At 40.9% G+C, this 17,157-nt stretch overlaps 2 protein-coding genes across 2 annotated transcripts; one reads left to right on the forward strand and one right to left on the reverse strand.

Annotated features, from left to right (window-relative positions):
* The first annotated feature begins 1,148 nt into the window (after window positions 1–1,148).
* Window positions 1,149–9,349, forward strand: parla (presenilin associated, rhomboid-like a). The gene is made up of 10 exons (XM_047368360.1): window positions 1,149–1,287; window positions 4,113–4,299; window positions 4,584–4,688; window positions 4,764–4,896; window positions 4,993–5,088; window positions 5,198–5,347; window positions 8,201–8,271; window positions 8,349–8,450; window positions 8,714–8,811; window positions 9,070–9,349. Exons 1-10 carry the CDS (start codon window positions 1,208–1,210, stop codon window positions 9,218–9,220), a joined length of 1,173 nt encoding a protein of 390 aa, XP_047224316.1. The 5' UTR covers window positions 1,149–1,207; the 3' UTR covers window positions 9,221–9,349.
* A 1,410-nt stretch (window positions 9,350–10,759) lies between these two features.
* extl2 (exostosin-like glycosyltransferase 2) lies at window positions 10,760–17,150 on the reverse strand. Its single transcript, XM_047368361.1, has 5 exons — window positions 17,014–17,150; window positions 12,214–12,662; window positions 11,852–11,922; window positions 11,610–11,725; window positions 10,760–11,522 (listed from the first exon to the last, which is right to left on the reverse strand). Exons 1-5 carry the CDS (start codon window positions 17,016–17,018, stop codon window positions 11,120–11,122), a joined length of 1,044 nt encoding a protein of 347 aa, XP_047224317.1. The 5' UTR covers window positions 17,019–17,150; the 3' UTR covers window positions 10,760–11,119.
* Window positions 17,151–17,157: the final 7 nt, after the last annotated feature.

Consider the following 17,157-nt stretch of genomic DNA (forward strand, 5'->3'; position numbering starts at 1 on the left):
AAACCATCACTGATCCAACCCCATGCTTCACTCTGGGCATGCAACAGTCTGGGTGGTATGCTTCTTTGGGGCTTCTCCACACCGTAACTCTCCCGGATGTGGGGAAAACAGTAAAGGTGGACTCATCAGAGAACAATACATGTTTCACATTGTCCACAGCCCAAGATTTGCGCTCCTTGCACCATTGAAACCGACGTTTGGCATTGGCATGAGTGACCAAAGGTTTGGCTATAGCAGCCCGGCCGTGTATATTGACCCTGTGGAGCTCCCGACGGACAGTTCTGGTGGAAACAGGAGAGTTGAGGTGCACATTTAATTCTGCCGTGATTTGGGCAGCCGTGGTTTTATGTTTTTTGGATACAATCCGGGTTAGCACCCGATCATCCCTTTCAGACAGCTTCCTCTTGCATCCACAGTTAATCCTGTTGGATGTGGTTCGTCCTTCTTGGTGGTATGCTGACATTACCCTGGATACCGTGGCTCTTGATACATCACAAAGACTTGCTGTCTTGGTCACAGATGCGCCAGCAAGACGTGCACCAACAATTTGTCCTCTTTTGAACTGTGGTATGTCACCCATAATGTTGTGTGCATTTCAATATTTTGAGCAAAACTGTGCTCTTACCCTGCTAATTGAACCATCACACTCTGCTCTTACTGGTGCAATGTGCAATCAATGAAGACTGGCTACCAGGCTGGTCCAATTTAGCCATGAAACCTCCCACACTAAAATGACAGGTGTTTCAGTTTCATTGTAAATCCCCTGTATGTTGAGCATAGATATTTACTTTTTTACTTTTTTACTTTTATTACACCACTAGAGTGGAGTACAGTTTTCTTTGTGAGAATAAAATCTCTGTAAAGCTGAAGACTGCTGGATAACCTGCTGCACACCCAAGCAGATTTACATCACAATAATTTTAGGAATTTGCGATTTCATACAGTATTCTGCTTTCTATAAACTCATATCAAATACAAATAAGCTATAATGGTATAATGGTAGCAACACAGTCAAAATGAAGACGAAACCAATATTTAAACTGTTGGCACTGAGTTTAAAATTAGGAAACTAAACTGTAATAAATGGAACCCCTTCAAATCCAGAGCTTGGTGCATCAGTTTTTTTCTTTTTTACAAGCGCCCGTGAATGCAGCATTAGCTTGAGTCTGACAGTGGGCGGGGCTTCGATCAGGAGGTCACAACAATAATGGCGTGCAGAGGATTTATTATAAAATGGGGCAAAGCAGAGTTCATTAGATCGCTAAATGCTGTTTCCCGATGCTCAAGGTGAGCAGTAAAAACGGCGCTCAGTTTCCTGTGCCTGTCTAAACAAGAGTAACTGTGGCAGGAGGCGTGTCTGTGTGTTTCTGTTTTTCTTTTCGCTAGTAATGTGAAGTTACCTAACCGCTCTGTCATTGTAAACAGAGCTAACTCTGCTTAGTTTGGGAAACCTGTGCTGTGAGTGTCTTATTCCTTTACAGCTGCTTTCGCTTAAGGTCGTGTTAAATGGGCCGAGCGACACACACGCTGCATATTATGCAACCTACATTAAATTAGCCAGCTTTACGCGGTTGTAACCAATGGGGTTTCAGATATCTGTAATTTTACTAGTTGGTTGGTTTTGTTTGTTTCTGTACATAAACATAGTGCAGAGTCCGCATTCAGCGGTTAGAAACAAAACTCGACGTAACACCAGCGGTTTAACGAGTGCTTAGGGACTGTCAACAAATAACAAAACCTGGGTATTAACAAGACAAGCTGTTTTTAGTATTAACAGCACTGGTGGACATCTTGTTGCCAACATGAAAATATTCATTGCCACCAAGACCTATTTTTTTGTCGTTTTAAGTTAAACAATTTCACCCATATAGAGACATTTCTGTTTTATATATATATATATATATATATATATATCACATGATGTAGTTTTTATTTAAAACAGTAAAGCAACAATGTTCTGTTCTGCTGCTAAAATAATATGTTGATTCTTAGTTATAATAATGTTATTTTTAATATTTATTTACTGTTGGTTTGATACTGATGACCAACATTTAAGCAAAAAAATAAACTAAACACCTGAAGTAGGAGTTAAAAAGGAAAAAGCAACAGTATCTGATATTTGTGGCATTTACCTCATCACAACATAAAAAATTAGGTGTGTGTATATCAACCAAACAAAACAGTTATTTTTTTAAAGGAAACCTTTATAAATGACTTTTATCAACTGCCTGTTGCTCAGAATGCACAGTTATACAGGTCCTTCTCAAAATATTAGCATATTGTGATAAAGTTCATTATTTTCCATAATGTCATGATGAAAATTTAACATTCATATATTTTAGATTCATTGCACACTAACTGAAATATTTCAGGTCTTTTATTGTCTTAATACGGATGATTTTGGCATACAGCTCATGAAAACCCAAAATTCCTATCTCACAAAATTAGCATATTTCATCCGACCAATAAAAGAAAAGTGTTTTTAATACAAAAAACGTCAACCTTCAAATAATCATGTACAGTTATGCACTCAATACTTGGTCGGGAATCCTTTTGCAGAAATGACTGCTTCAATGCGGCGTGGCATGGAGGCAATCAGCCTGTGGCACTGCTGAGGTCTTATGGGGGCCCAGGATGCTTCGATAGCGGCCTTTAGCTCATCCAGAGTGTTGGGTCTTGAGTCTCTCAACGTTCTCTTCACAATATCCCACAGATTCTCTATGGGGTTCAGGTCAGGAGAGTTGGCAGGTCAATTGAGCACAGTGATACCATGGTCAGTAAACCATTTACCAGTGGTTTTGGTACTGTGAGCAGGTGCCAGGTCGTGCTGAAAAATGAAATCTTCATCTCCATAAAGCTTTTCAGCAGATGGAAGCATGAAGTGCTCCAAAATCTCCTGATAGTTAGCTGCATTGACCCTGCCCTTGATAAAACACAGTGGACCAACACCAGCAGCTGACACGGCACCCCAGACCATCACTGACTGTGGGTACCTGACACTGGACTTCTGGCATTTTGGCATTTCCTTCTCCCCAGTCTTCCTCCAGTCTCTGGCACCTTGATTTCTGAATGACATGCAGAATTTGCTTTCATCCGAAAAAGTACTTTGGACCACTGAGCAACAGTCCAGTGCTGCTTCTCTGTAGCCCAGGTCAGGCGCTTCTGCCGCTGTTTCTGGTTCAAAAGTGGCTTGACCTGGGGAATGCGGCACCTGTAGCCCATTTCCTGCACACGTCTGTGCACGGTGGCTCTGGATGTTTCTACTCCAGACTCAGTCCACTGCTCCCGCAGGTCCCCCAAGGTCTGGAATCGGCCCTTCTCCACAATCTTCCTCAGGGTCCGGTCACCTCTTCTCCTTGTGCAGCGTTTTCTGTCACACTTTTTCCTTCCCACAGACTTCCCACTGAGGTGCCTTGATACAGCACTCTGGGAACAGCCTATTCGTTCAGAAATTTCTTTCTGTGTCTTACCCTCTTGCTTGAGGGTGTCAATAGTGGCCTTCTGGACAGCAGTCAGGTCGGCAGTCTTACCCATGATTGGGGTTTTGAGTGATGAACCAGGCGGGGAGTTTTAAAGGCCTCAGGAATCTTTTGCAGGTGTTTAGAGTTAACTCGTTGATTCAGATGATTAGGTTCATAGCTCGTTTAGAGACCCTTTTAATGATATGCTAATTTTGTGAGATAGGAATTTTGGGTTTTCATGAGCTGTATGCCAAAATCATCCGTATTAAGACAATAAAAGACCTGAAATATTTCAGTTAGTGTGCAATGAATCTAAAATATATGAATGTAAAATTTTCATCATGACATTATGGAAAATAATTAACTTTATCACAATATGCTAATATTTTGAGAAGGACCTGTATTAGCTGGTTTAGTTGGGCTGTTTAAACTACCTATTCCATAAATCACAGACATAAAATGATGGTCACCCAAGCATATTGTTCTGCATCTTATCAAGAGCAGTAGGAACATTATGAGGCAAGAATCTTTAGCAATATTGAAACCTTAACTTTTTTAAACTTTGGTGTGGCTTGATATTGGCACCAGGTATTAGGTACATGGTACCACATTAGGTACAAGTTTGTTTGTTTGTTTTTTGTTTTTTGACAGACTCAACCCATATCAGCAACAGAGGCGTGGTTTCCGTCGGGAAGCTAAAAGGACAGATACCAAAAAGGGAAATGTCACCCAGCAACAAACCAAAGCATCACCCCCTGAGGCTGGCACACCGGGACCCCCGCCTCCTCCTAAAGTCCGACAGCCAACGCTCTTTAGACCACTAATGTTCACAGTAGGGGTATGCTGATTTCCACATTATAACAAAATCTGAATATAAAGCCTAATAAGTAAAGAGGATCCTTTTTTAAAGTCTTTAAACCCAATAGAGCTTGTCTCTGTTAACAACACAGGGCACCCTCAAATTACCTGTGATCATTCCCTAAAGGGGTCTGAGAGAATTTGATGCATGAAATCAGAGGACTGGAATCAGATGATATTGACTTTAAGGCTAACTCGTGTAAATTGTTGTTAAAACAATATTTAGTACAGAAGATTGTTGAATGTTGTCTGACTCCATGCCAGTTTGCAGGTTGTTCCTTCGGTGGAGCGGCCATTCTTCAATATGAGACGCTGAAAGCAAGAGTTCAGACTGCTAAAGATAGGGAGGAGTTAGACAAACTTGTGATGGTAAGGATTTTACGCAACTGTTTTACTCAGTCTGCCACCACCATTATTTTTTACAACCTTCATTGTGTTAACAAGGGTTCCCAGGACATGGCCTACTGGCACGACTGGTGGAACCAACTGTCCAGCTTCCAGCGGCAGCTCCTCCTCCTGATGTCAGTGGTAGAGGACATCTGGAGCAACCTCACGGAGGGACAGAGAACTGCTACTGGTAGTTTTAACAGCAGATATATTTTGGGTCTCAAATTGTGAAACATGAGTTTGCAAATGTGTAATAACACTTCAATTTCTTCTTAATATCTTCCAGGTATTATAGCGATAAACGCTGCAGTTCTATTTTGCTGGAGGGTCCCGGCATTGCAAAGAACTATGATTAAGTACTTCACATCCAACCCAGCTTCCAGTGAGTATGGTTGCTTGTTGTGGGAAATCAAATGTAGAAACAAAAAATGAGCTCTTTTTCTTTCTCTGCGATGTAAATGTTTGCGGTTTTCTTTACTTTTCCTACACAGAAACACGGTGCCTTCCCATGGTTCTGTCTTCCTTCAGCCACTACTCCATTATCCACATGGTGGCCAACATGTACGTCCTATGGATGTTTTCCTCTGGCATAGTCTCCCTCTTAGGCAAAGAGCAGTTTATTGCTGTCTACCTCTCTGCTGGTAAGTGGAGCAAAGGAAATAACTGGTTCAGACGGCAGAAAAGTTTATCCACTCGTATTATTTAATAGGTAAGTCTAGCATTTTTTGACAGAAATGGAAATCATTATTTTTATGTTTTAACAGGTTTGTGATTAAACTGAAGTCAGAGGTCTTTATATGTACAGTGGATTTAGATTAAGCCAATGTAGCACATTCCTTTCTATAGTTGTAAAACATGACAAACCAAACAATCTCCTGGAGCTTTGCATTTTTTATGTTTTTGTCATCTTCCATCAGTTTTACTATTCTAGCTACTATGTGGTGTACTCAGACAGCAGCAATCAGTATTGTTTAGCCACTAGATGCCACAAAAGTGTAAATATTGTCTTTTCTTATCCAATGTTTTAAACATTGGATAAGAAAAGACAATAAGTCTGACAGTCAAGATCCATTCTAAGAATGTTTTAGAATAATTTGAGTTGAAATGTTTAAACACAGGCAGAATTACTTTTTTTCTGGCCGGTCTGATAATACAGGTCCTTCTCAAAAAATTAGCATATTGTGATAAAGTTAATTATTTTCCATAATGTCATGATGAAAATTTAACATTCATATATTTTAGATTCATTGCACACTAACTGAAATATTTCAGGTATTTTATTGTCTTAATACGGATGATTTTGGCATACAGCTCGTGAAAACCCAAAATTCCTATCTCACAAAATTAGCATATCATTAAAAGGGTCTCTAAACGAGCTATGAACCTAATAATCTGAATCAACGAGTTAACTCTAAACACCTGCAAAAGATTCCTGAGGCCTTTAAAACTCCCAGCCTGGTTCATCACTCAAAACCCCAATCATGGGTAAGACTGCCGACCTGACTGCTGTCCAGAAGGCCACTATTGACACCCTCAAGCAAGAGGGTAAGACACAGAAAGACATTTCTGAATGAATAGGCTGTTCCTAGAGTGCTGTATCAAGGCACCTCAGTGGGAAGTCTGTGGGAAGAAAAAAGTGTGGCAGAAAACGCTGCACAACGAGAAGAGGTGACCGGACCCTGAGGAAGATTGTGGAGAAGGGCCGATTCCAGACCTTGGGGGACCTGCGGAAGCAGTGGACTGAGTCTGGAGTAGAAACATCCAGAGCCACCGTGCACAGGCGTGTGCAGGAAATGGGCTACAGGTACCGCATTCCCCAGGTCAAGCCACTTTTGAACCAGAAACAGCGGCAGAAGCGCCTGACCTGGGCTACAAAGAAGCAGCACTGGACTGTTGCTCAGTGGTCCAAAGTACTTTTTTCGGATGAAAGCAAATTCTGCATGTCATTCAGAAATCAAGGTGCCAGAGTCTGGAGGAAGACTGGGGAGAAGGAAATGCCAAAATGCCAGAAGTCCAGTGTCAAGTACCCACAGTCAGTGATGGTCTGGGGTGCCGTGTCAGCTGCTGGTGTTGGTCCACTGTGTTTTATCAAGGGCAGGGTCAATGCAGCTAGCTATCAGGAGATTTTGGAGCACTTCATGCTTCCATCTGCTGAAAAGCTTTATGGAGATGAAGATTTCATTTTTCAGCACTGACCTGGCACCTGCTCACAGTGCCAAAACCACTGGTAAATGGTTTACTGACCATGGTATCACTGTGCTCAATTGGCCTGCCAACTCTCCTGACCTGAACTCCATAGAGAATCTGTGGGATATTGTGAAGAGAACGTTGAGAGACTCAAGACCCAACACTCTGGATGAGCTAAAGGCTGCTATCGAAGCATCCTGGGCCTTCATAAGACCTCAGCAGTGCCACAGGCTGATTGCCTCCATGCCACGCCGCATTGAAGCAGTCGTTTCTGCAAAAGGATTCCCGACCAAGTATTGAGTGCATAACTGTACATGATTATTTGAAGGTTGACGTTTTTTGTATTAAAAACACTTTTCTTTTATTGGTCGGATGAAATATGCTAATTTTGTGAGATAGGAATTTTGGGTTTTCATGAGCTGTATGCCACAATCATCCGTATTAAGACAATAAAAGACCTGAAATATTTCAGTTAGTGTGCAATGAATCTAAAATATATGAATGTTAAATTTTCATCATGACATTATGGAAAATAATGAACTTTATCACAATATGCTAATATTTTGAGAAGGACCTGTACAACGTTCAACTTCGGTATATCCATTTCAAAACCAGATCACTGTCCTGTTTAAGCACCTAATTGTGTCTGTTTTAAAAATGCAGCTGTTGCTTTAAGGAGCCGTTGATGAATTCTAAGGTAGAACTACATCTTCATTATTCCATCAACATCATCCATTTGCATCAAAATAGGCCCTTAGCATAATACTACCACTGTCAGGCGCTATAGTTGGTACAGTCTTCTTAGGTCTGGCTTTTCACCTTCCCACTTCTTAAGACATTTCTTGCCTCTGGTCACAGAGGGTGACAGTTTTTGTCAAACCTGGTTTTTGAATGTGTGAATGACGCTTACATAAAGCTTCTATAATGGCCTCCCTAACACCCAAACCGCAGCACATTAAAAATTAGTTCACGGTGCTAAAAAGCTAAATCAGAAAACCAACCTGTTTTAATGAACTCTACCATTTCTGATTGAAAAAAATAATGCTCAAATGTATAATATATATTTTGTGAGAAGGTTTTTTTTTTTTGGCCTCATAAAGCAGGTGGATTCTCTGGAACCTACTAAGTTCACAAATTGTATGTTGTGTAGTCATTCTCACTCTGAAAAACAAAAATGGTTCAAATGCATCATTAAAATGCTGAAACTAAAATAGCATATCCCAAAAGGGCTGCATGTACATTTCTGACTGGAACTATATCTTTGGGGCATAAAGGGGAAAAAAGTTATTTTATTTTATCAATTTCAGGTGTGATCTCCACTATGGTCAGTTATGTTTGTAAAACAGCCACCGGGCGGTTCTATCCATCACTAGGAGCGGTACGTTTTGTTTTTCACTCTGTATTTTAATGTAAAAGGTGAAAAGATTGTGATCTATGACTCTGGTTGATTCCCAGTCAGGTGCTGTTATGGCAGTACTTGCTGCAGTCTGTACAAAAGTACCAGAGGCCAAGCTGGGCATCATCTTCCTTCCTATGATCACTTTCACTGCGGGAAATGTACGTGTTTCACAGTTTCTATGGATATCAAAGTCTCTGTCACATTGATCATATGGATGTTTGCCATTTCCTGCATTAAATGTGTTCTCATTCCTATATTGTTTTGCTGCAGGATAAAGATGTAAATCTGTACATGAACAAAGCATGCAAGTGTATGAATGTGTGAATGTGTAAGTATGCATGACTGAATGCACGGCAGAGAGATTGTTGTTTTGGTGCACTCCAGTGCATTGGTTACAATTTAAACTTCCTGGTGTCTTCAGGCTCTCAAAGCACTTGTGGCCATGGATATGGCAGGGCTCGTGTTGGGATGGCGGCTGTTTGATCATGCTGCTCATCTTGGTGGAGCTCTCTTTGGAGTGTGAGTCCCCTTTCCTTAATGTTTAGACTTTACTCAAAGTATGTCCAGGCTAAGTGACTGAAAACACAACTTCCAACTGCTGGAAAGACTTAACAAGAGCTCACTGAATGGTTTTACTCTTCTTATTGAAGTATCCTGGTCAGCTGGAATCCTTAAAAATGGCTTTTGATGGATGCAAATGTCCTTTTAAAGGGATATCCACTACTGCAGTCTTTGTTCTGGGACATTCACTTCTGACCTCTTTGTTCTGTCTTACAGCTGGTACGTGACTTATGGTCACAAACTAATCTGGAGAAGGACGAAGCCTCTCGTGAAGCTGTGGCATGACCTTCGCTCTCCAGGTGGCCGAGGATCTAGGCCCGGCGGTGGGTCTGGGGTCAGAGGTGGTGGAGGACCTGGACACCAGTAAAACTACCTAAATATCCCTGGAATCGTTTACAAGAAAGATTCCTGTTATGTTGGAAAATACCTAGATGTTTTTATTATCTGTTGGAGGGGGGTGTTATTTTTCATGAATAAATATAGAAATATATAAAAATATAGTTTTCTGTTCCATGTTAACTGAGTTAACTGACCTAATGATATTCAGAGACTTGAGCTTTAATGGGGCCATTATGTTTTTTGGGAGCTTCTTTTCTACTACAGCGTGGTACCAGCATCTGTTTCATTCTGAGGCTTTCATATTACAGCATAAAAATGATCTTTGCTGGGTTTTAAAAGGTAGATAAATATAATCTCAGATGATCAACAGCAAATTACATGACGTTTTTTGTCATGTATCACCAAACCTGGTGATGCTCAGTGCAGTGAAACATCTGACATTTAGATTTGTTTGCTCAGATGATCGTCTTTGATAAGTTCTGCAATCTCTTTTATTAGAGGCAATATATGTTCCGTTTTTCCAGTTACCGTCAGTAACCTTCATTTTGTGGACAGAGACCAAAAGTAAGGCTTGATTTTGGGTAAACTACCATTGCACTGTAAGAGTTAACTGTCATTTTTCTACACATAATGCATACTGTCTTAGTATTTTCTTTGATTATAAAATGAGTACATATATTTTGGATCATTTGGTGATCAGGACAGGACAATGTTCTAAATTTTAAGAGCTAACTGGGACATCATATACAACCCCTGGCAAAAATAATGAAATCACCAGTCTCAGAGGATGTTCATTCAGTTGTTTAATTTTGTTTTAAAAAAAGCAGATCACAGACATGACACAAAACTACAGTCATTCTAAGTGGCAACTTTCTGGCTTGAAGAAACATTAAAGGAAATCAAGAAAAAACATTAGGGTTGTCAGTAACAGTCACTGTTTTAGCTCAAGCAGAAGAAAAAGTTATGGAATCCCCCTGGATTATTTAATTCCCAAAACTAACACCTGCATCAAATTAGATCTGCTCTTTAGCCTGCGTCCTCTGAGACTGGCGATTCCATAATATTTGCCAGGGGTTGCATGTTCTTGACAGGTAAAACCTTCTTTTTACCATCACTGTATGCAGACATTTTCTTTGATACGAAAGGACCTCTAAGTTATAAAACCCAGTTTTTCTCTTTTGTGAACCAGAATTTATTTTTGCTTTTCACTATCTCCAGCATCACAACACGCATGCAGTAACTTCCTAATGTTGTGGGTGACCTGCCCCAAACTAAGGATGAGCAGAAGCTTCACACCAGAACTCTTTATGAGTAGAAGATGGTTTTAAACATTTTTAACGTAACAATATTTGCCATATCCAGATATACAGTTAAGCCAAACATTTTTCATACTCCTGGCAGATTTGGGTTTCAAGTAATCTTTTGATTTGACCAATATGTTTCTCCTTTGAAACATTCTTTGAACCCTTAATGGACTCTTAGGACTTGTGTTTCTTAGGATCTTGACCTACATTTACATGTTTTCAGATTTAACTTTTATATGTATAAATTAGAAATTACTCACTACTTGTGTTTAAAAAAGGGAAAAGATCACTTTTATTTAACCAATTTACATGCAATAGTTTAAAAGATGAGCCATACAAATGATTGTCTAAGCATGCATTGGATTTAAAATAATACTATGAGTAATCCTGTTAGATTTTCTCCAGTTGATTGTAATCCACTAAGTAACCTTATCTAAGATGGATTCTTACATTTGACTAGACTATGTTCCCATCACAGTCTACCTACGATGGGAATTACCTTCACGTCACACAAGCCTAAAAGCATCAGCTGATTGGCATGTGAAATGGTACCAGCCAAACTTACCAAACTCCTCATGAGTCTCGTCTCTAATTTTAAACAAAAACAGCGACATGTTACATCTTCATCCCCTACTCTTGTGATTTGCATAGCTTGGGAAACCAAACTGGGACACCATGAGGTTGGAGTAGCAGAGCGGCATGAAGCCATAAATCTGTGTCAGCCGGTTCAGACAGTACGATCTCTGGAGAAGGTGCTCAGGACGATGCCACATTCCCTGATATCCACTGCTGGCATCTTTCTCAAGGTTGCGAAGGTCGACAGGCTTGACAAAGATCCCAGAAGGTTTATGGATTGGGCTGGACTTTGAGTATTTTCTTAAATACAGAGCAACAGCAAAGTTCACAGCTATATCATCACAGTTTTGGGTCTCATCAACTAAGGAGTGCACTTGTTTAGGCTGATCCTGGAACAGTTGTAGGTAGCGCTGATGGAAGAAGGCAGCACCGATTAGAACCATGGAGTACCTGCAGCCAGAATTTATCAAAATAAGAGCAAACCAAACAAGGAGCCAATAACAAGGCAAACATAAGACAAATGCAAGGACAAATTACATGTCTCCTCCAGCCACTTCTGGATTCTGCAACTCAAAGCTGCCGTAACTGTAAACTCCTCCAGCTGTGAAGACGTGTTTCCGTGGGACAAATCCGACTATTTGGTCTGGAAATTGCTTTAAAATATAAAAATGCAGTTCTTGATTATATGACCAACAGTTGCAGTTTAATTATCACACAATACCACAGTGGTAAAACTGAAAATGCCATTTCATTTTATAATTGACAATGGAACTTATTACCTTCCACACAGAAAAAGCAAAAGTGACGTCAGGAACACTAACGAGTGTGTCATCATCCAGCATTAAGACAGCTAAATGGTTCGGAAAAATAAAATCAGAAGGAATCCAAAGAGAAAAAAACAATAAGAGTCATTAAAATACCTTTAAAAATTGTTGACAATAGGCTGAAAGTGAAGGTAGTTCTAAGATTTAAAGCATTTAATAAATAAGGGAAAAACTTTAGATTTTCTGTATTTGTCCTGCCAATCTCCTAAAAACAGCTGATCATTCCGTTCTGAGGCTTATTGATGGGTACATCTCTAGCAAAAAGACCTATGAATCTTTTACATATTGAGCGTTGTGCAAGTTTAAAATGCACTGACCATTAGTGGCAATCTCAGGGAAGGGCTGGAGTCTGTTTCGCATTTGGTTGCTCGCCTGTTCTTTGAAGATAACCTGGACTGGATGAGGACCCAAGGATTCCCACAGCTTCCCCGGTGTCTCTTCCCTGATGTTGTTCCAAACTATGATGATCATCTGAAGATGAGGCACAGCCTGATAATGGTTCAGGAGTTTGAGTAAAATGTCTGTGCGATTGTAAGTTTGGATGATGATGGTAAACTTCTCCTCCTCTGAGGTGTCTGCAAGTTGAGCCTGAGCAGGATTCCCCTTTTGCGGGGCTGCCCTGCGCAGTACTCCCAGGACCCCAACAACACCTCCATGGTCCTCAGCAGGGGGCAACAGAGCTGTCAAGGCTGCTCCGACCAAGAGGATCAGCAGAAGTGGGAAAATGAGGAACTTTCGCCGAATCCCAAAGCAGCAACGCAGAAGCCTGCAAAAAAGAGGAGACAGAAGTGACAGTTTTTCAGAGTAAATACTTTGTTAACAATGGAAGTTAAGTTGTTGCTTTCAAGCAACAAACCTGTTTTTGGCCTGTCAGCATCTCTTTGAAAACGGAGGTATTTTGAAAAAGAAGACCATAAGGAACCAATAACATTATTTCTTCATATTTCCAGGACGCAATGTTGAAACCCCTTTTAACGGACTTTGTCACAGGAAACAGCTTTGAGAGTCTAAAGACATAATTTTCAGGCCCTTTTCCATCTCACCTAACTAATTGAAACTTGGTAAAATACTACTTTAGACCTGAGGCAACAACGTACCATTACTGAAAACTGCATACGCTGTCTTCACCCAAGAGTGAACTGTTCTGGTATGACCATGGCATTATTTTTTTTTCCTATTTTTCCTACTGTGTGTTTAGGAATGTACAGTACAGACCAAAAGTTTGGACACACCTTCTCATTCAAAGAGTTTTCTTTATTTTCATGACTATGAATATTGTAGCTTCACACTGAAGGCATCAAATCTATGAATCAACACATGTGGAATTATATACTGAACAAAAAAGTGTGAAACAACTGAAAATATGTCTTATATTCTAGGTTCTTCAAAGTAGCCACCTTTTGCTTTGATTACTGCTCCGCACACTCTTGGCATTCTGTTGATGAGCTTCAAGAGGTAGTCACCTGAAATGGTTTTCCAACAGCCTTGAAGGAGTTCCCAGAGATGCTTAGCACTTGTTGGCCCTTTTGCCTTCACTCTGCGGTCCAGCTCACCCCAAACCATCTCAATTGGGTTCAGGACCGGTGACTGTGGAGGCCAGGTCATCTGGCGCAGCACCCCATCACTCTCCTTCTTGGTCAAATAACCCTTACACAGCCTGGAGGTGTGTTTGGGGTCATTGTCCTGTTGAAAAATAAATGATGGTCCAACTAAATGCAAACCGGCTGGAATAGCATGCCACTGCAAGATGCTGTGGTAGCCATGCTGGTTCAGTATGCCTTCAATTTTGAATAAATCCCCAACAATGTCACCAGCAAAGCACCCCCACAACATCACACCTCCTCCTCCATGCTTCACGGTGGGAACCAGGCATGTAGAGTCCATCCGTTCACCTCTTCTGTGCCGCACAAAGACACGGTGGTTGGAACCAAAGATCTCAAACTTGGACTCATCAGACCAAAGCACAGATTTCCACTGGTCTAATGTCCATTCCTTGTGTTCTTTAGCCCAAACAAGTCTCTTCTGCTTGTTGCCTGCCCTCAGCAGTGGTTTCCTAGCAGCTATTTTACCATGAAGGCCTGATTCACACAGTCTCCTCTTAACAGTTGTTCTAGAGATGTGTCTGCTGCTAGAACTCTGTGTGGCATTGACCTGTTCTCTAATCTGAGCTGCTGTTAACCTGCGATTTCTGAGGCTGGTGACTCGGATGAACTTATCGTCCGCAGCAGAGGTGACTCTTGGTCTTCCTTTCCTGGGGCGGTCCTCATGTGAGCCAGTTTCTTTGTAGCGCTTGATGGTTTTTGCGACTGCACTTGGGGATACTTTCGAAGTTTTCCCAATTGTTCGGACTGACTGACCTTCATTTCTTAAAGTAATGATGGCCACTCATTTTGCTTTACTTAGCTGCTTTTTTCTTGCCATAATACAAATTCTAACAGTCTATTCAGTAGGACTATCAGTTGTGTACTGTATCCACCTCCTGCACAACACAACTGATGGTCCCAACCCAATTTATAAGGCTTGAAATCCCACTTATTAAACCTGACAGGGCACACCTGTGAAGTGAAAACCATTTCAGGTGACTACCTCTTGAAGCTCATCAACAGAATGCCAAGAGTGTGCGGAGCAGTAATCAAAGCAAAAGGTGGCTACTTTGAAGAACCTAGAATATAAGACATATTTTCAGTTGTTTCACACTTTTTTGTTCAGTATATAATTCCACATGTGTTAATTCATAGTTTTGATGCCTTCAGTGTGACGCTACAATATTCATAGTCATGAGACAACTCTTTGAATGAGAAGGTGTGTCCAAAACTTTTGGTCTGTACTGTCTAATGTTGAAAGGCATACAGTCCTTCATACATTTGTTCTGATCTTTACAATTTAACAAAGATAATTTTGAAGTTGGTTGCAGTAAAGTAGAATTTCGGCTATTATTATTCTCCGTGGGCCACAGTCTACTGTTACACTGAACTTTACTGGTATTGTGTCACATACAAAAACACAGAAGCAGTGGTCCAGGAGTACAGGTCCTTCTCAAAATATTAGCATATTGTGATAAAGTTCATTATTTTCCATAATGTAATGATGAAAATTTAACATTCATATATTTTAGATTCATTGCACATTAACTGAAATATTTCAGGTCTTTTATTGTCTTAATACGGATGATTTTGGCATACAGCTCATGAAAACCCAAAATTCCTATCTCACAAAATTAGCATATTTCATCCGACCAATAAAAGAAAAGTGTTTTTAATACAAAAAACGTCAACCTTCAAATAATCATGTACAGTTATGCACTCAATACTTGGTCGGGAATCCTTTGGCAGAAATGACTGCTTCAATGCGGCGTGGCATGGAGGCAATCAGCCTGTGGCACTGCTGAGGTCTTATGGAGGCCCAGGATGCTTCGATAGCAGCCTTTAGCTCATCCAGAGTGTTGGGTCTTGAGTCTTTCAACGTTCTCTTCACAATATCCCACAGATTCTCTATGGGGTTCAGGTCAGGAGAGTTGGCAGGCCAATTGAACACATTGATACCATGGTCAGTAAACAATTTACCAGTGGTTTTGGCACTGTGAGCAGGTGCCAGGTCGAGCTGAAAAATGAAATCTTCATCTCCATAAAGCTTTTCAGCAGATGGAAGCATGAAGTGCTCCAAAATCTCCTGATAGCTAGCTGCATTGACCCTGCCCTTGATAAAACACAGTGGACCAACACCAGCAGCTGACACGGCACCACAGACCATCACTGACTGTGGGTACTTGACACTGGACTTCTGGCATTTTGGCATTTCCTTCTCCCCAGTCTTCCTCCAGACTCTGGCACCTTGATTTCTGAATGACATGCAGAATTTGCTTTCATCCGAAAAAAGTACTTTGGACCACTGAACAACAGTCCAGTGCTGCTTCTCTGTAGCCCAGGTCAGGCGCTTCTGCCGCTGTTTCTGGTTCAAAAGTGGCTTGACCTGGGGAATGCAGCACCTGTAGCCCATTTCCTGCACACACCTGTGCACGGTGGCTCTGGATGTTTCTATTCCAGACTCAGTCCACTGCTTCCGCAGGTCCCCCGAGGTCTGGAATCGGCCCTTCTCCACAATCTTCCTCAGGGTCCGGTCACCTCTTCTCGTTGTGCAGCGTTTTCTGCCACACTTTTTCCTTCCCACAGACTTCCCACTGAGGTGCCTTGATACAGCACTCTAGGAACAGCCTATTCATTCAGAAATTTCTTTCTGTGTCTTACCCTCTTGCTTGAGGGTGTCAATAGTGGCCTTCTGGACAGCAGTCAGGTCGGCAGTCTTACCCATGATTGGGGTTTTGAGTGATGAACCAGGCTGGGAATTTTAAAGGCCTCAGGAATCTTTTGCAGGTGTTTAGAGTTAACTCGTTGATTCAGATGATTAGGTTCATAGCTCGTTTAGAGACCCTTTTAATGATATGCTAATTTTGTGAGATAGGAATTTTGGGTTTTCATGAGCTGTATGCCACAATCATCCGTATTAAGACAATAAAAGACCTGAAATATTTCAGTTAGTGTGCAATGAATCTAAAATATATGAATGTTAAATTTTCATCATTACATTATGGAAAATAATGAACTTTATCACAATATGCTAATATTTTGAGAAGGACCTGTAGTTTCTATGTTAAAGAAAAAGACAGGGCTAAACACCAGCAAATGTTTGTTGGTTTGAATTGGAAAAACAAGAAAACTTGTTTCACCTTTGCACCATTGTGGTACAATGTTACCAACAGAAAAATCCTAAAAACTTTTTTTATTATCTATTAAATATATTTAGAATAGGGTTATTTGTTGTATTTTAGGACATAAACACACCTCAGGCATTTTTTTCCCTAACTGGAGGTAATATAGGGATAATATGGTTTGTATGAACTCTGAGATTCTTAAAGGATGAGTCAAATCAATCAAGGACCTCGGCCACCACCGTGCGTTCTTCACAAAAATCGATAGGTCCGTTTATTTTTTGAGGGGTCCGAAATCTCTGCTGCTGCGAACTTTGTATGCTGAGATCCAAATGTTTCCTTCCGTTCAGCCTAGCTTCTTCACATTTGACTATAGAGGCGTTCTCACTCTTGTGTTTTGTTTATTACTCACCTCATTTTGTTGGCATTGCGATCATCTCGTTCGCGTTACTGTGTCGCCATATTGGTTGCGTAGCTATGACGTAACCAGCTGGGTTGATAAAGGAGTGGACAAATCCCTGCATTTGGAGCTAGACATGTGGAAAAGAGGGTTGAG

Source organism: Girardinichthys multiradiatus, chromosome 6 (assembly GCF_021462225.1).
Source record: "Girardinichthys multiradiatus isolate DD_20200921_A chromosome 6, DD_fGirMul_XY1, whole genome shotgun sequence".
NCBI classification, from domain to species: Eukaryota; Metazoa; Chordata; class Actinopteri; order Cyprinodontiformes; family Goodeidae; genus Girardinichthys; species Girardinichthys multiradiatus.

What these genes read in the sequence shown, in the direction of transcription:
- parla (XM_047368360.1), top strand. Translation starts at nt 1,208, where the DNA reads ATGGCGTGCAGAGGATTTATTATAAAATGGGGCAAAGCAGAGTTCATT. An exon ending in GCTGTTTCCCGATGCTCAAG is followed by an intron (nt 1,288 to 4,112) that starts GTGAGCAGTAAA and finishes GTTTTTTGACAG; the next exon opens with ACTCAACCCATATCAGCAAC. An exon ending in AGTTAGACAAACTTGTGATG is followed by an intron (nt 4,689 to 4,763) that starts GTAAGGATTTTA and finishes TGTGTTAACAAG; the next exon opens with GGTTCCCAGGACATGGCCTA.
- extl2 (XM_047368361.1), bottom strand. An exon ending in CCCTGAGATTGCCACTAATG is followed by an intron (nt 11,923 to 12,213) that starts GTCAGTGCATTT and finishes CGAACCATTTAG; the next exon opens with CTGTCTTAATGCTGGATGAT. An exon ending in TTGCTTTTTCTGTGTGGAAG is followed by an intron (nt 11,726 to 11,851) that starts GTAATAAGTTCC and finishes TATATTTTAAAG; the next exon opens with CAATTTCCAGACCAAATAGT.